This window comes from Bos grunniens, chromosome 2 (genome assembly GCF_055505025.1).
Source record: "Bos grunniens cultivar Pamir isolate PY7600 chromosome 2, Bosgru_T2T1.0, whole genome shotgun sequence".
In the NCBI taxonomy this organism is placed as follows: Eukaryota; Metazoa; Chordata; class Mammalia; order Artiodactyla; family Bovidae; genus Bos; species Bos grunniens.
Window position 1 is genome coordinate 65501711 of NC_141166.1, and position 14838 is coordinate 65516548.

Here is a 14838-nt window from a genome sequence, read left to right on the forward strand (position 1 = left end):
GCACAGCCCCAAACGCTGGGGTGCCCCGATGGTCCTCCTTAGTCTCACCTGATCATCAAAGGCTTCTCAGTGTGATGGAACTCATGTGTGTGCAACTTTCTGGAAGGAGCATTAAATATCTAATAAGAAAGAAAAAAAAAGTGGAAATGGAATAGCTGAAAGAAGGCAGGTATTTTTAGATGTACTGTTCGGATGAGAACGCTGAGGCTCCAAAAGGTGGCCTCCTGCCCACCCTCACGCAGCGCGGCGGTGTCGGCACTGACCCGGACCTTGGGGAGGGCTCTTTTAGTCCGTGGGGGTGTGGCAGCGGGGCCTGCAGACCGTAGCCTGCGGGAGCCTCTCTAGGCCTCGCGTCCTCCCTCCACCTCCTCCGCAGCTGGTCCCCGCGCTGGCCCCCGCGCTGGCCCCCGCCAGCCGGCCAGGCAGCAGGGGTGGGTGGAGGAGCGCACGCCGCGCCGCGTCCTTATCAACCGGCGGGGCGGCGTGGTACGGGGCCACCCTGTCAGGGGAGGCGCAGTCCCTGGGCCGCCGCGGGTGGGGCCATGGCTCCCCTGGGCGCGGCGGCCAGCCGGGGTCCGAGAGGCGGCAGGGAGCGCTGAGTGCTGAGCGGCGGTGCGCGCGGGCAGGCGGCCGTCGGGGCGCCAGGGGAGCGCACGCTGTACCATGCGCCCCCGCCTGCCGCCACTGCCCGGGCTGCTGCTGCTAGCCTGCGCCGTGCACGCGGTGAGTACGCGCCCTTCCGCGGGTCCCTCTAGGGGTGAGGGGTGGAGGGGCCCCACAAGATCTTCTGCTGGGCAGTGGGAGGCGTTTCTCACCATCCTTTCCCCGCAATTATGATTTTTGTCTGCTCCTCTCCGGAGGGTCCTCTCCTCCGAAATAAAATCTGTATGTGCCCGGGCGCAGGCAGCGCTGAGATAACCCACCTTGCCCTTCGCCCAACCCGGGCGCTCCTGGGCGGAAATTGGGGAGCCGCCCCTGGCCGTGCCTTTTGTGTGCGGGCACTTTTCCTGCAGTATTTCCTTGAAACCTCATCATCGACTTTCGAAGTTGCTATTTTCACCCTCACTTTGCGGACAAGGAAAGCGAGACTTGTAAAGATCAAAAAAACTTGCCCCGAGAAAAGACAGCTGGAACCCAGCCTGCCTGCCCCAGAGCCTTGCCATTTGCACAGACAGCGGCTGCGGATGGGGAGACCTCCGAAAGCTTTGGCCGTAACTGCCGAAGCTGTAATGCCAGCGTTTGCAGCTTCCTCCTTGGTCTTGTGGGTTTGGCTCCGCAATGTCGGTGGGTCTGGGGACTTCTGGGAGCAGCTGGTCTCCCCAAACCAGGTCCAGGGAGGAACTGGCAGAGAAAAGGGAAGGCAGCAGAGTGAGTGGCTTATGTTGCTTTCTCACAAACTCCAGGGAGTCCTGGCCTCTGCCTGTGGGGTTTGTGAAAGAGGGTGGCTGCGCCCCGTGGGGAGAAGGAGCGGTAAGGAAGGGGCGCACAGATTCCAGAACTTCCCCTTTCCACCAGCATTCCAAACAGGCCCCCCACCGCCTCTGTCCCAAGAAACTCCCCAGGGAAAGCACTTGGGAACTCAATTCTGAGCCTGAAGTCTCCGCCCTGGGCAAACCCTTCCTGCAGACCCATCAGTGGCCCTCCGGTGGTCCTCTCCTGGTTGGCTATAAGAAAGACCTGCTTCTGGAGCTGGTTGGGAGTGTTGACACGCAGGAGGCACAGCTCCTGTGGTATCCAGAGTGGGGTTTTCGGCTCTCCTGTGCAGCTCCCTCCTGTTAATAATTTGGAGCCTCCTGTCCTCAGCGCTGCAGTTGGAAGGTGCTAGGGCAACAGCACCTGCTTGCAATTCTGAGCTCCCGCTTTGGGGAAATGCCATCTGAGACATGAGGACAGTTCAAAGCCGAATTCAGCCTCCAAGTGTGTTGTTATTTGGTGCCTAGAGCTGGGAGGCAGCCCTTTTGGTGACCTCGCCCCATCCCCCGCCCGCCGCCAGCCTCCTTTTTAAGTACCTGCAGGAACACTACTGTTGTCAGAAGAAATCAACAAGTGGCTGGGTCTTCAGGACTAAGGTTCAACATACATTTTTAATCTCCAGCGTCATTTTAGGAATAAGCCCAGGGGAAAATGAGAACCTTCCCTTGGTTCAGGTCTTCTGTGTGCCTTGGAAGGATGCTTTATTATGCTCTGGTCCACTTTCCTCCTTTTACAGGGGAGCAAACTGATACCCACAGAGAGCAGGGACCTGCTCCTTATCAGTAAGTTTGTGGCAGCTCTGGGACTGGAGCCCAGATCTCACCTTTCTCAACTGCCCAGGGCTCTGTCTGGCTTGTCGCTTGTCTTTGCTCGCGTCTTCATCTCCTCACGCACTTTATGTTCCTGCCGGGTGGTTTCCTGTGTGCAAGTCTTGGCTCTCTGGTGGTTTTATGGGCTTATCCAGATCTGAGGTTCACACTTCTTGGCAGAGAACTCCTTCAACAAGGGATGGAATTGCCCGGCTTCAGTTGGAGGATTTCCCAGCCTATGGAACCCTGCTTTTTTTCTGTTTGAGTGGTCAGACATTTGATTTTGAAACTGAAGGGCATTCAAACAATTCCTTATTCATTTCATGCTTTGTCTTGAGGGAAATCATAGGCATCTTCCTAATTGGTGGTGGGGGGGTATTACTAAGGCCAAATTGCTTATTACTACTCCCCTCAACTCCCCACCTTTTCATACAGAGATGTAGGGAGGGTCCCTTGCAAGTGGACTGAAAAGTGCCGGTGGCTTGTGGGGCAGTTTTTTGAAACCCCCCATAAGAAACTCTGGCTTCACCTCCCCTTACTGTCCCCACCCATGTCTCTCATGAGGATTTTTACCTGGAACAGTATTGTCATTATTTACCAGCACACCTGACCTTCCTGTCCTCCCCAATACGTTCACTTAGAGCTTGAACCTTGAGACTTAGTCACGCTCATTCTTTATCCTTAGAACCTGTCATATCAGAAGAAAGAGTCAATGACTGTGTGTGGGCTGAATGAATGAATGAAGTGATGGTGCTATCCATAGTGGCTGCCCTCATGTGGGACACTTTCATATAACAACAGGTAGTGAAGAATGACATCTTACAAGCAATCATTGCTTACAAAATTGTGCATAAATCTGCCAGGCAAAGGTGTAGTCTCTCAGGGGAGGGCTTTTAAATCCAGGGCATCTGGCCAACTGCCCACCTGAGAACCTGAGTGAGTTAAGTGGGGTACAAGGGGCTACCTTTTCCTTCAAGCAGGGTTTCTTAACTTTGACACTGTAATTCTGGATATTAAATCTGAGCTTTCCACATGGGATGCTGGGACAAGAGCTAGGCCCTCCCCTGGCATGGGAGGGAACGAGAGGGTGGAGATAATGGTTAGAGAGAGGGGAGCAGGGGGTGGGGGGTGTCCTGTGCATTGTATGCTGTCCAGCAGCGTCCCTGTACTCTGCCTACCAGAAGCTAGTATCGTCTTTCCAAGTTGTGCCAACAGAAAGTGTCTCCAGACATTACCAACTGTCCTCTGGGAGCAGGCAGGGCAAAACTGCCCTGGTTGAGAACTACTGCCTTAAAAGTTATTATGTCTCAGGGGAAATGTGTGAACAAGATTCGTAATAGGTGTCACTGGATGTTGGATTCAGGGTAGTGGGGTTGGTGACAGGGAATCTGAGCTGGAGACAGAAGCAGGTATACCAGTGAAAACCCATCTCTGGATGAGAAGACCTCTATAGAGCATGGGTTCCTTTGGCTTCTCCACCCTCCCTTCCCACTCCCCCATGTCTCTCTTCATTTCTTCTCGGCTCAGAAACACAAAAACTCTAAGGCGGGGGTCTGGCATGTGGTGGTCCCCACCCCTTTCTGGACTGCATCTGGACCCAGAGGTTGACAAGCTGGGTGAGCAGAATTTTAGGAAGGCCTGCAAGGTCACCAGAGGATCTGACTACTGATGCCTCTTAGAGAAAAGTCACTGGGAACTTTGTTTCCCTGAACAATATTCCGAGGTAGTGTTGTAGATTTCTTTTTGAGTTTTTGCTATTCCTAAAATTCATGTGACTGATGACCATGATAATGATGATGGTGAAGGCTTCCCTCACCGAGTGCCTACTTCACACCAGATACTCTGCTAAACTGTGCCTGGCACTACGTGACTTCTCCCACCAACAATCATTATCCTCACTGTGCATGTGAAGAAACTGACTCAGAAAGAGGTGAAACCATTGGTCAAGTCACCCAGCTGGGCATGATGGTATAAGGACCCAAACCCAGCTGTTCTTAGCCAGCACGTGCATCTGTTTCCAAAGAGAGGCCGCTCTGGTTTCTGGCTTCCAAGGCGCTGTCATGAAATCTTTCTCAAACCACAAAATGACAATAACTACAGTTTAATCTAATCACTTTATAAAAGACAAACCAAATATGGAATTACACACAGCATTTTATTGAGGGTGGCCAGAGATGAGCTTGGGGCCACAAATTCAAAAAAACAGGAGAGATGCTTCCTACACTGTTTAGGGGAGTCCTTTCAACTTTGGCACCCCCTTTAGGAGTTGCTACAGAGCTCCCCTCCTGTCCCATCCCCCAAATCCCCTCCCTTGACACTGGAGGGCACAGGTCTCTTCCTGGCACCCCTTGTTGAAAGCCCAGATTCCACAACCAGGATTAGAGCTCTGCCCCCAGAGTGGCCTCTGGTTTGGCCCCTGCATCCCTGCCCTTAGCAAGCTGAGGTCACCATTGACCTTTGCTCGGGCTCTGGAACAACCTGCAGCCCCAGATAAGACCCACAACACTCAGATTCTATCTACTTGCTTACATGACAGAGTATGTAAGTATTCATGAGGATATGAGAAAGCAGGGATCTCTTGGGGCCCACCCAGCTTCAATATTCCATGTTTGAGAGAGTCCAAGTGGCGTCTGGGAAAGGGACCTCCCTGGTGGGTCATCTCCTGGTGGTTGTGCTTCCAGGATTCCCGAGTTTTCCAGATTTCTCCAGAATCACTGCATGCCCCACATCACTTCCCTCTCTCTTGGCTCCCCGAGGCTCCCCTTGGTGTTTTCTGAGATTTCTGACCTTACCACTGCCTTTCATTTTCAATAGATGGGTTTACCTCCCGTATCCTGAGAGTCGGAGAATGAACATCCTTTGAGCAGCATCTTGCCCTCATAGATGAATCTAAGTTGTACCCTCCTGTTCCTGTCCTCCTGCCCTCCCTTGAACATCATGCTGGGCTTGAACCATGGAAATTTATCTTCTCGTAGGCCTGGAGGCTGGATATCCCAGATCATGGTTGGATTCTGGGAAGACCTCCATCCCTGGCTTGCAGTTGGCTGCCTGGTCCTCATGTAACCTTTCCTCTGACTTCTGAGAGAGTGAGTTCACTGATATCTCTTGTAAGGACGTTAATCCTATCAGATTTGGGCCCCCTATGAACTTATTTGACCTTAATGAACTCCTTCTGGGCCCTGTCTCCTAACAGAGCCACACCTGGGGTTAGGGAGTCAATGTATTCTTTGAGGGACACAGACATTCAGTCTGCATCACACCTGAGTGGAATAGAGGCTTTGCTCCAGCCCCATGCTCCTGATCTCTTCCCCCCACCATGCTCAGTGACTTTTGTCCTGAGATGACACAGAGGTAGCCTTCATCCTGCTCCTCTTGACTGGATTTTCCATCAGCTAGTCAACCTGCCCAAGCCCATCTAGCCAAGTGGCAAAGGAACTCTACAGCTCTGGCCGTGGTTCCTCTGCTACTGCTCATGGACAGCATTTTGGCAGATGCATCTATAATCCCTGCCTCCACCTCTGTCTGTTCCTCAGCCTGCAGCACCCTGGCTCCCACCCGTTCCCCACTCGAATCAGTCTCACCAGGCCCTGCATTATCCCACTTTCCCTAGACATGGCGTGGTCTCTGTCCCACCCAAGGGGAACACATGGCTGATGAGAGTTTGGACGTTATGACTAATGACATCAAGGCAGTGAGCACACACCCTGACTGTTCTGGGCAAGATGGGCAGGGCACCCACGGGACTCCAGCCTTTTAGAGACATTTGATGCTGGGACACTCTGTCCCTCCCCCTCTTCCTCACCTTGGAGCCTCCCTTTCACAGGCTCGTGGTTCCCATTGCGCCTCAGATGAGGTTTTCACTCTTTTGAGGTTTCCCCGTGTCACATAGTTCCTTCCTCTTGTGTGATCCCTCCTCTCGCGTGGTCCCTCCTTTTGCTCATCTTCCCAGCTTGTGAGGGTCACGGTCTCAGGCACTGTCTCTGGCCCTTGCTCTCCTTATGCTTGCTGCTCTCTCTTACTATGTGAGTTTCCTTGGCCATCTTAAGGTGACATAAGTCCAGCCTTAACAATGCTTATCTCACTTCAGCTGCTGCCAAACTCACATCTTTTGTCCTTGTTTTCCCTGCTGTTGGAGTTATTGAGGTACTCAAAGCAGAGACATAGAAACCACGCTGGCCCCTGTCCTCAACTGGCCCTCAGCCCCTGCTGGCCCCTGTCACATCTGTGCACATCCCCTCTGCTGTGGGGATGACTTCTCGCCTACGCAGTGCAGTGCCTCCCAGGGGTTTCCTGCCACTGCTTGTGGTCTATGGTGACCTGGCCACTACCTTCCCCACATGCTCCTGCCACAGGCGCCTCTGGACCCCTTGGAGCCTGTGAGCTACGGCAATAAGATCTGTGTCTGCTCACCTTCGATTGCTGGGCATCCTAGGGACCCAGTAAGTGTTAGATGACATTTTGGGTTTGGAACTGGTTGTAAGATCGAGTTCCCTCTTTATTTCTCACTGTATAAACTAGACTAATATCTCTCTTTTTTCCCCTGTGAAACTATTCTTTTCCAGTCTCAGGTTGGCAGTTGATGAGCAAAGTGTGTTGAGTTTCTTCCCCTCCTTTGGAATTCAGTAGTTTTTCATTGGAGAACCCACTCCAGTACTCTTGCCTGGAAAATCCCATGGACAGAGGAGCCTGGTAGGCTGCAGTCCATGGGGTCGCTTAGAGTCGGACATGACTGAGCGACTTCCCTTTCACTTTTCACTTTCATGCATTGGGGAAGGAAATGGCAACCCACTCCAGTGTTCTTGCCTGGAGAATCCCAGGGACAGGGGAGCCTGGTGGGCTGCCATCTATGGGGTTGCACAGAGTCGGCCACGACTGAAGCGACTTAGCAGCAGCAGCAGGTGAATAAAAGCTTTTTCACCTGAAAAGATTCAAAAGTTGACCTCATTAAATATGCTTTCCCAGGAAGTTACTGTAGAATGTGCTTCTGAAGAACAAGAAAGCAAAGCCAAGAAAAAAACAGGGAATATAGGAAATGGAACTGTGACTGGGGGAGCCGGGGAGAGGCCCCCTAAAAGCACAGCCAGGTGTCAGGCCCCATTGGCAGAGGTCTGTGGGAGAGAGGGCTCCAAGGATTGAAAGAATAGACTGCTTGATAAATATCTATCAGGGCTGTTGGAGCATTTGGATAAATTAATCCTATCTACCTAGACAAACTAATCAAATGAAAACTCAAAGTAAATTGTTGACCACAGGAAAAACAAAATGTACAAGAAGAGACATAATCGTTTTACATGGCTAAACTCAGCAGTGAACAATATTTCATAGTCAAAGTAAGTCATTATATATACAGACCATTCATTTAACTAAAAATTAAGAGAAGGCTGTGTCAATATATTATATGGGGGGAGGGAAGTAAATGTAGGGAGGTTTAAAAACTTCTAAATCTTTCTCTTCCATAATAAAGAGCTTTGGATAATGTCTCAATTAGATAAACCAAGAAATAACAATATGAGATACTTTTGAAAGACAGAGATAAAATGAAAATATACATCTAAAGAAAAGGAAAGTGGTTTTCTCTGGAGAGCAGGAAAGGTTAAGTAAGGGAACTGCTGTTTTTTTGCTATAAGCACTTTAGTACTAGGATAAGTAAAAGAAAAAAAAATTACCTATCCAAACTTGATTTTTAAAAACTATTAAAAGGGACCTTTTCAAGACTAATAGCTCTTGCTTTAAGGAGTATTTTATATAAATTTTAGCAATACTTTCACCTTCACTTGTTTCTCCTGTGAATTTAGAGGAAAATTTTAAAGGGGTGCACTATATGACACCACCCTTATGGCAGAAAGTGAAGAGGAACTCAAAAGCCTCTTGATGAAAGTGAAAGTGGAGAGTGAAAAAGTGGGCTTAAAGCTCAACATTCAGAAAACGAAGATCATGGCATCCGGTCCCACCACTTCATGGGAAATAAATGGGGAAACAGTGGAAACAGTGTCAGACTTTATTTTTCTGGGCTCCAAAATCACTACAGATGGTGACTGCAGCCATGAAATTAAAAGACGCTTACTCCTTGGAAGGAAAGTTATGACCAACCTAGATAGCATATTCAAAAGCAGAGACATTACTTTGCCAACAAAGGTTCGTCTAGTCAAGGCTATGGTTTTTCCTGTGGTCATGTATGGATGTGAGAGTTGGACTGTGAAGAAGGCTGAGCGCTGAAGAATTGATGCTTTTGAACTGTGGTATTGGAGAAGACTCTTGAGAGTCCCTTGGACTGCAAGGAGATCCAACCAGTCCATTCTGAAGGAGATGAGCCCTGGGATTTCTTTGGAAGGAATGATGCTAAAGCTGAAACTCCAGTACTTTGGCCACCTCATGCGAAGAGTTGACTCATTGGAAAAGACTCTGATGCTGGGAGGGATTGGGGGCAGGAGGAAAAGGGGACGACAGAGGATGAGATGGCTGGATGGCATCACTGGCTCGATGGATGTGAGTCTGAGTGAACTCCGGAAGTTGGTGATGGACAGGGAGGCCTGGCGTGCTGCGATTCATGGGGTCGCAAAGAGTTGGACACGACCGAGCGACTGATCTGATCTGATCTGATAGAGCATAGTCCATCTTTGTCTTAAAAAGATTTTTTTGGCTGTGCTGTCCAGCTTGTTCAATCTCTGACTAGGGATTGAACCTGCCCATGCCCTTGGCAGTGAAAACACAGAGTCCTAAGCACTGGATTGCCAGGAAATTCCCAGTATTTCTAAATTTATTGATTATATGGAAACATGCACAAGCATACATACATTTGACTTCTAAATATCAGCCTCTTCTTTCCTCTAGGAAAACTTAGATGATAAGGGGGCTTTTTTCCCCTTCATTCTCCCTCTGAGGCATCTAACAAACTGTTGCTCCATGAACACAATCTTCCCAGCCACTCCCAGCTACCCTAATGGCCCCACTCTGTCACTGAGACCACTGTCTGCAGGCTGCAGACTCATCCACAGACTCAGCCCTTTCAACAGAATACTGTTGCTGTCATACAAACAGTGAATGCATACGTTCCTGCAATTGACATGCCACCACACAAAATAATCTTGGTTTATTCAGTTTTAATGAAAGAATTAAGGGTGAAAGAAATGTGGAATGATCTACTTCACACCCACTAAGATAGATATTGGAACTTGCCAGGTTACGCTAGTGGTAAAGAACCTGCCTGCCAATGCAGGAGATGGAAAAGATGAAGGTTTGATCCCCGGGATGGTAAGATCCCCCGGAGGACGAAAAGGCAACCCATTCCAGTATTCTTGCCTGGAAAATCCCATGGACAGAGGAGCCTGTCAGGCTACAGTCCATAGGGTTGCAGAGAGTCAGACATGACTAAAATGACTTAGCACTGCACGGCACAGATATTATTAAAACAGAAGAATAAGGGTTGAGGATGAGGACGTAGAGAAATTAGAACTCTGTGCATTGTTGGCAGGAAGGTAAAATGGTACAGCTGATGTGGAAAACAGTGTGGTGATCCCTTAAAAAAGTAAACATAGAATTACCATATGATCCACCTTTTCCCTTCTGGATATGTACCTGCTGCTGCTAAGTCACTTCAGTCGTGTCCGACTCTGTCCAACTCCAGAGACGGCAGCCCACCAGGCTCCCCTGTCCCTGGGATTCTCCAGGCAAGAGTACTGGAGTGGGGTGCTATTGCCTTCTCTGGGATATGTACCTAGAAGAATTGAAAGTAGGGACTCGAAGAGATACTTGTACACCTCTGTTCTTGGCTGCATTATTCACAAAAGCCAAGAGGTGGAAACATCCAAGTGATGAGTAGATGAACAAAGTGTGATCTGTCCATACAACAGAATAGTATTCATCCATATAAAGGAATGAAATTCCAATAGACGCTACAACATGGATGTGAAATGAGACACAGAAGAGCAAATATTGTATGATGGCACTTACCTGAAGTATATAGAACAGACATATTCACAGAGTCAGGAAGTAGGATAGAGGTTGCTGTTTAATTGGTACAGAGTTTCTGTTGGGATGTAGAAGTCCTGGAAATGGATAGGAGTGATCACTGTACAACTTTTCATTTAATACCACTGAATTGTACACTTAAACATGATTGAAATGGCAAATGGTATGTATATTTTGCTACAACTTAAGAAATTTAGAATTAAAAGAAGCTAAACTATCCTCTCGGAGAAGGCAATGGCACCCCACTCCAGTACTCTTGCCTGGAAAATCCCATGGACGGAGGAGCCTGGTAGGCTGCAGTCCATGGGGTCACTAACAGTCGGGCAGGACTTCACTTTCACTTTTCACTTTTATGCATTGGAGAAGGAAATGGCAGCCCACTCCAGTGTTCTTGCCTGGAGAATCCGAGGGATGGGGGAGCCTGGTGGGCTGCCGTCTATGGGGTCTCACAGAGTTGGACATGACTGAAGCGACTTAGCAGCAAACTATCCTCTAATGATTATTTTTCCATTGTTGTTTAGTTGCTAAGTCACATCTGACTCTTTGTGACCCCATGGACTGCAGCGTGCTAGGCTTCCCTGTCCTTCACTATCTCCTGGAGTTTGCTCAAGCTTATATCCATTGAGTCAATGATGCTATTCAACCATCTTATCTTCTGTCACCCCCTTCTCCTCCTTTCCTCAATCTTTCACAGCCTCCGGGTCTTTTCCTGTGAGTCGGCTCTTCCAATCAGATGGCCAAAGCATTGGAGCTTCATCATCAGTCCTTTTGATGAATATTCAGGGTTGATTTCCTTTAAGGTTGACTGATTTGATCTCTTTGCTGTCCAAGGGACTCTCAAGAATCTTCTCCAGTACCACAATTTGAGGCACCAGCCTTTGGCGCTCAACATTCTTTATGGTCCAATTCTCACATCTCACATCTAGTCAAAAACCATAGCTTTGACTAGACAGACTTTTGTTGGCAAAGTGATGTCTCTGCTTTTTAATACACTGTCTAGGTTTGCCATAGCTTTCCTTTTAAGGAGCAAGCATCTTTTAACTTCATGGCTGCAGTTACCATCTACAATGATTTTGGAGCCCAAGAAAAAACAAAATCTGTCACTGCTTCTGCTTTTTTCCCATCTATTTGCCATGAAGTGATGGAACTGGATGCCATAATCTTAGTTTTTTGAATGTTAAGTTTTAAGCCAGCATTTTCACTCTCCTCTTTCACCCTCATCAAGAAGCTCTTTAGTTCCTCTTTACTTTCTGTCATTAGATTGTTATCATCTGCATATCTGAGATTGTTGATATTTCTCCCTGCAATCTTGATTCCAGCTTGTGATTCATTCAGCCCAGCATTGTGAGTGATATACTCTGCATAGAAGTTAAAAATAAGCAGGGTGACAATATACAGCCTTGATGTACTCCTTTCCCAATTTGGAACCAGTCTATTGTTCCCGAATGTCCAGTTCTAACAGTTGCTTCTTGACCTGCATATAGATTTCTCAGGAAACAGGTAAGGTGGTCTGGTATTCCCATCTCTAAGAATTTTCCAGTTTGTTGTGATCCACACAGTCAAAGGCTTTATTGTAGCCAGTGAAACAGAAATAGATGTTTTTCTGGAATTCCCTTGCTTTTTCGATCCAGTGAATGTTGGCAATTTGATCTGTGGTTCCCCTGCCTTTTCTAAATCTAGCTTGTGCATCTGGAAGTTCTTGGTTCATGTACTGCTGAAGCCTAGCTTGAAGGAGTTTGAGCATAACAACCTTGCTAGCATGTGAAATGAGTGCATATTTTCCCATAGTCCTAGGGAAAACCATGAAGGAAGTTGAACCTTTCTTGGAGAGGATTCCCACTGTAGGTGTTCCCCCATTCCTCATCTTGCTCCATCACTTACAAGAGCCCTCTGTGCTAGAGTGCTGCTTTCTTCAACCTCTAAGAATGCACATCACCACCCACTTTCAGGAAATGCCACCCCCACCCAGTCATCTATGCTGTGTAACAATCACAAGAACTCAGTGGCATGTAGCAATGCATGTTTCTTCCTTTCTTGGTGTTTGCAAGTGAGCTAGGGCTTGACTGACCGACTATGATACTGACATTGATCCAGACACTGTGCGGAACAAGTCTGCGACCCTGAAGACCCATCATGGTGCACTGTTACAGTCATACGTTTCTCCCTCCCACCCTCAGCTTTCCTTCTCAGCTGACACATTAATGTCTCAAGCTCTACAATTTTACCACTGCAAGAATGTTATGTAAATGATGTGGAATCTAAAAAATCATGCAAGTGAATGTATTTACAGGACAGAAACAGACTCACAGACATAGAAAACAAACTTATGGTTACCAAAGGGGAAATGTCGGTAGTGGTGGGGGTGATAATTAAGAATTTGGGATTAAAATATACACACTACCATATATAAAATAGATAATCAATGAGGACCTACTGTGTAGCACAGGGAACTGTACTTAATACTGTGTTGTAGTAACCATATGGGAAAAGAATCAGAAAAATAATGGATACAGGTATATGGATAATGGAATCACTTTGCTGTATACCTGAAACTAACACAACATTGTAAATCAGCTATACTCCAATATAAAATAAAAATTAATTTTAAAAAGAACATTATATAAAGGAAATCATACTGTAACTGTTTGGGATGGGCTTTTTTTCACTGAGCATACTTCTCTGGAGATTCATATAGGCTGGTCCATTTATCACCACTTTGTTCCTTTTTATTGCTGAGGGCTTCCCTGCTGGCTCAGATGGTAAAAGAATCCTCCTGCAATGTGGGAGACCTGGGTTTGATCCCTAGGTTCCCTTGGAGGAGGGCATGGCAACCCACTCCAGTATTCTTGCTTAGAGAATCCTCAGGGACCGAGGAGCCTGGCAGGCTACAGTCCATGGGGTCACAAAGAGTCGGACCTGACTGAGAGACTAAGCACAGAATTTCATGGTATGGATGAAATAGCTCACCACTTACACATTGAAAGGCATCTGGATTGTTTTAGTTTTGAGGTATTAGGAATAAAGCTGCTGTAAATATTAGTATACAGATATTTGTGTGTGTGTGAACATAAGCTTTCACTTCTCCAGGATAAATGCCCAGGAGTGCAATGGTTGGGTCACGTAATACTAATAGTTGCATGTTTAGCTTTTCTTAAGACCCTGCCAACTTGTTTTCCAGAGTGGTTGTCTCATTTTACAATCCCACCAGCAATATGTTAGTGACCTAGTTTCACCACAGCCTTGCCATTGTTGTTGTGATTTTTTATTTTAGATCTTCTAATAAGCATGTAATGATATCACATTGCGATTTCAGTTTGCATTTACAATCAACTGTGGAAAATTCTGAAAGAGAAGGGAATACCAGACCACCTGATCTGCCTCTTGAGAAATCTGTATGCAGGTCAGGAAGCAACAGTTAGAACTGGACATGGAACAACAGACTGGTTCCAAATAGGAAAAGGAGTACGTCAAGGCTGTGTATTGTCACCCTGCTTATTTAACTTATATGCAGAGTACATCATGGGAAACGCTGGACTGGAAGAAACACAAGCTGGAATCAAGATTGCCAGGAGAAATATCAATAACCTCAGACATGCAGATGACACCACCCTTACGGCAGAAAGTGAAGAGGAACTCAAAAGCCTCTTGATGAAAGTGAAAGTGGAGAGTGAAAAAGTTGGCTTAAAGCTCAACATTCAGAAAATGAAGATCATGGCATCCGGTCCCATCACTTCATGGGAAATAGATAGGGAAACAGCGGAAACAGTGTCAGACTTTATTTTTTTGGACTCCAAAATCACTGCAGACAGTGATTGCAGCTATGAAATTAAAAGACGCTTACTCCTTGGAAGGAAAGTTATGACCAACCTAGATAGCATATTGAAAAGCAGAGACATTACTTTGCCAACAAAGGTTCGTCTAGTCAAGGCTATGGTTTTTCCTGTGGTCATGTATGGATGTGAGAGTTGGACTGTGAAGAAGGCTGAGCGCCGAAGAATTGATGCTTTTGAACTGTGGTGTTGGAGAAGACTCTTGAGAGTCCCTTGGACTGCAAGGAGATCCAACCAGTCCATTCTGAAGGAGATCAGCCCTGGGATTTCTTTGGAGGGAATGATGCTGAAGCTGAAACTCCAGTACTTTGGCCACCTCATGCAAAGAGCTGACTCATTGGAAAAGACTCTGATGCTGAGAGGGATTGGGGGCAGGAGGAGAAGGGGACGCCAGAGGATGAGATGGCTGGATGGCATCACTGACTCGATGGACTTGAGTCTGAGTGAACTCTGGAAGTTGGTGCTGGACAGGGAGGCCTGGCGTGCTGTGATTCATGGGGTCGCAAAGAGGTGGACACGACTGAGCGACTGAACTGAACTGAACTGAATAGCTAATAATGTTGAACATCTTTTCATGTTCTTGTTTGCCATCTGTATATCTTCTTCTGTGAAATGTCTCTTCATGCATTTTTCCTATCTTCTAGTTAGATTTTTAAAATTTGTTTACTATTAGGTTTTGAATGTTCTTTATATATTCTAGATGTTAATCCTAATTTGTTAATTGCAGATATTTTCTCCTAGTCTATAGCTTGTCTTTT

The 14838-nt window shown here is 47.2% G+C and overlaps 1 protein-coding gene across 2 annotated transcripts in view; it reads left to right on the top strand.

Annotated features, from left to right (window-relative positions):
- The first annotated feature begins 301 nt into the window (after window positions 1–301).
- The window catches only part of SCTR (secretin receptor), a 75163-nt gene continuing 60626 nt past the window's right edge, over window positions 302–14838 (top strand). For both annotated transcript variants that reach the window (XM_086349741.1, XM_086349732.1), the window contains exon 1: window positions 302–723. In XM_086349741.1, coding sequence (XP_086205867.1) covers window positions 664–723 — 60 coding nt within the window. In that variant the 5' untranslated portion in view covers window positions 302–663. The remainder of the gene's footprint in view (window positions 724–14838) is intronic.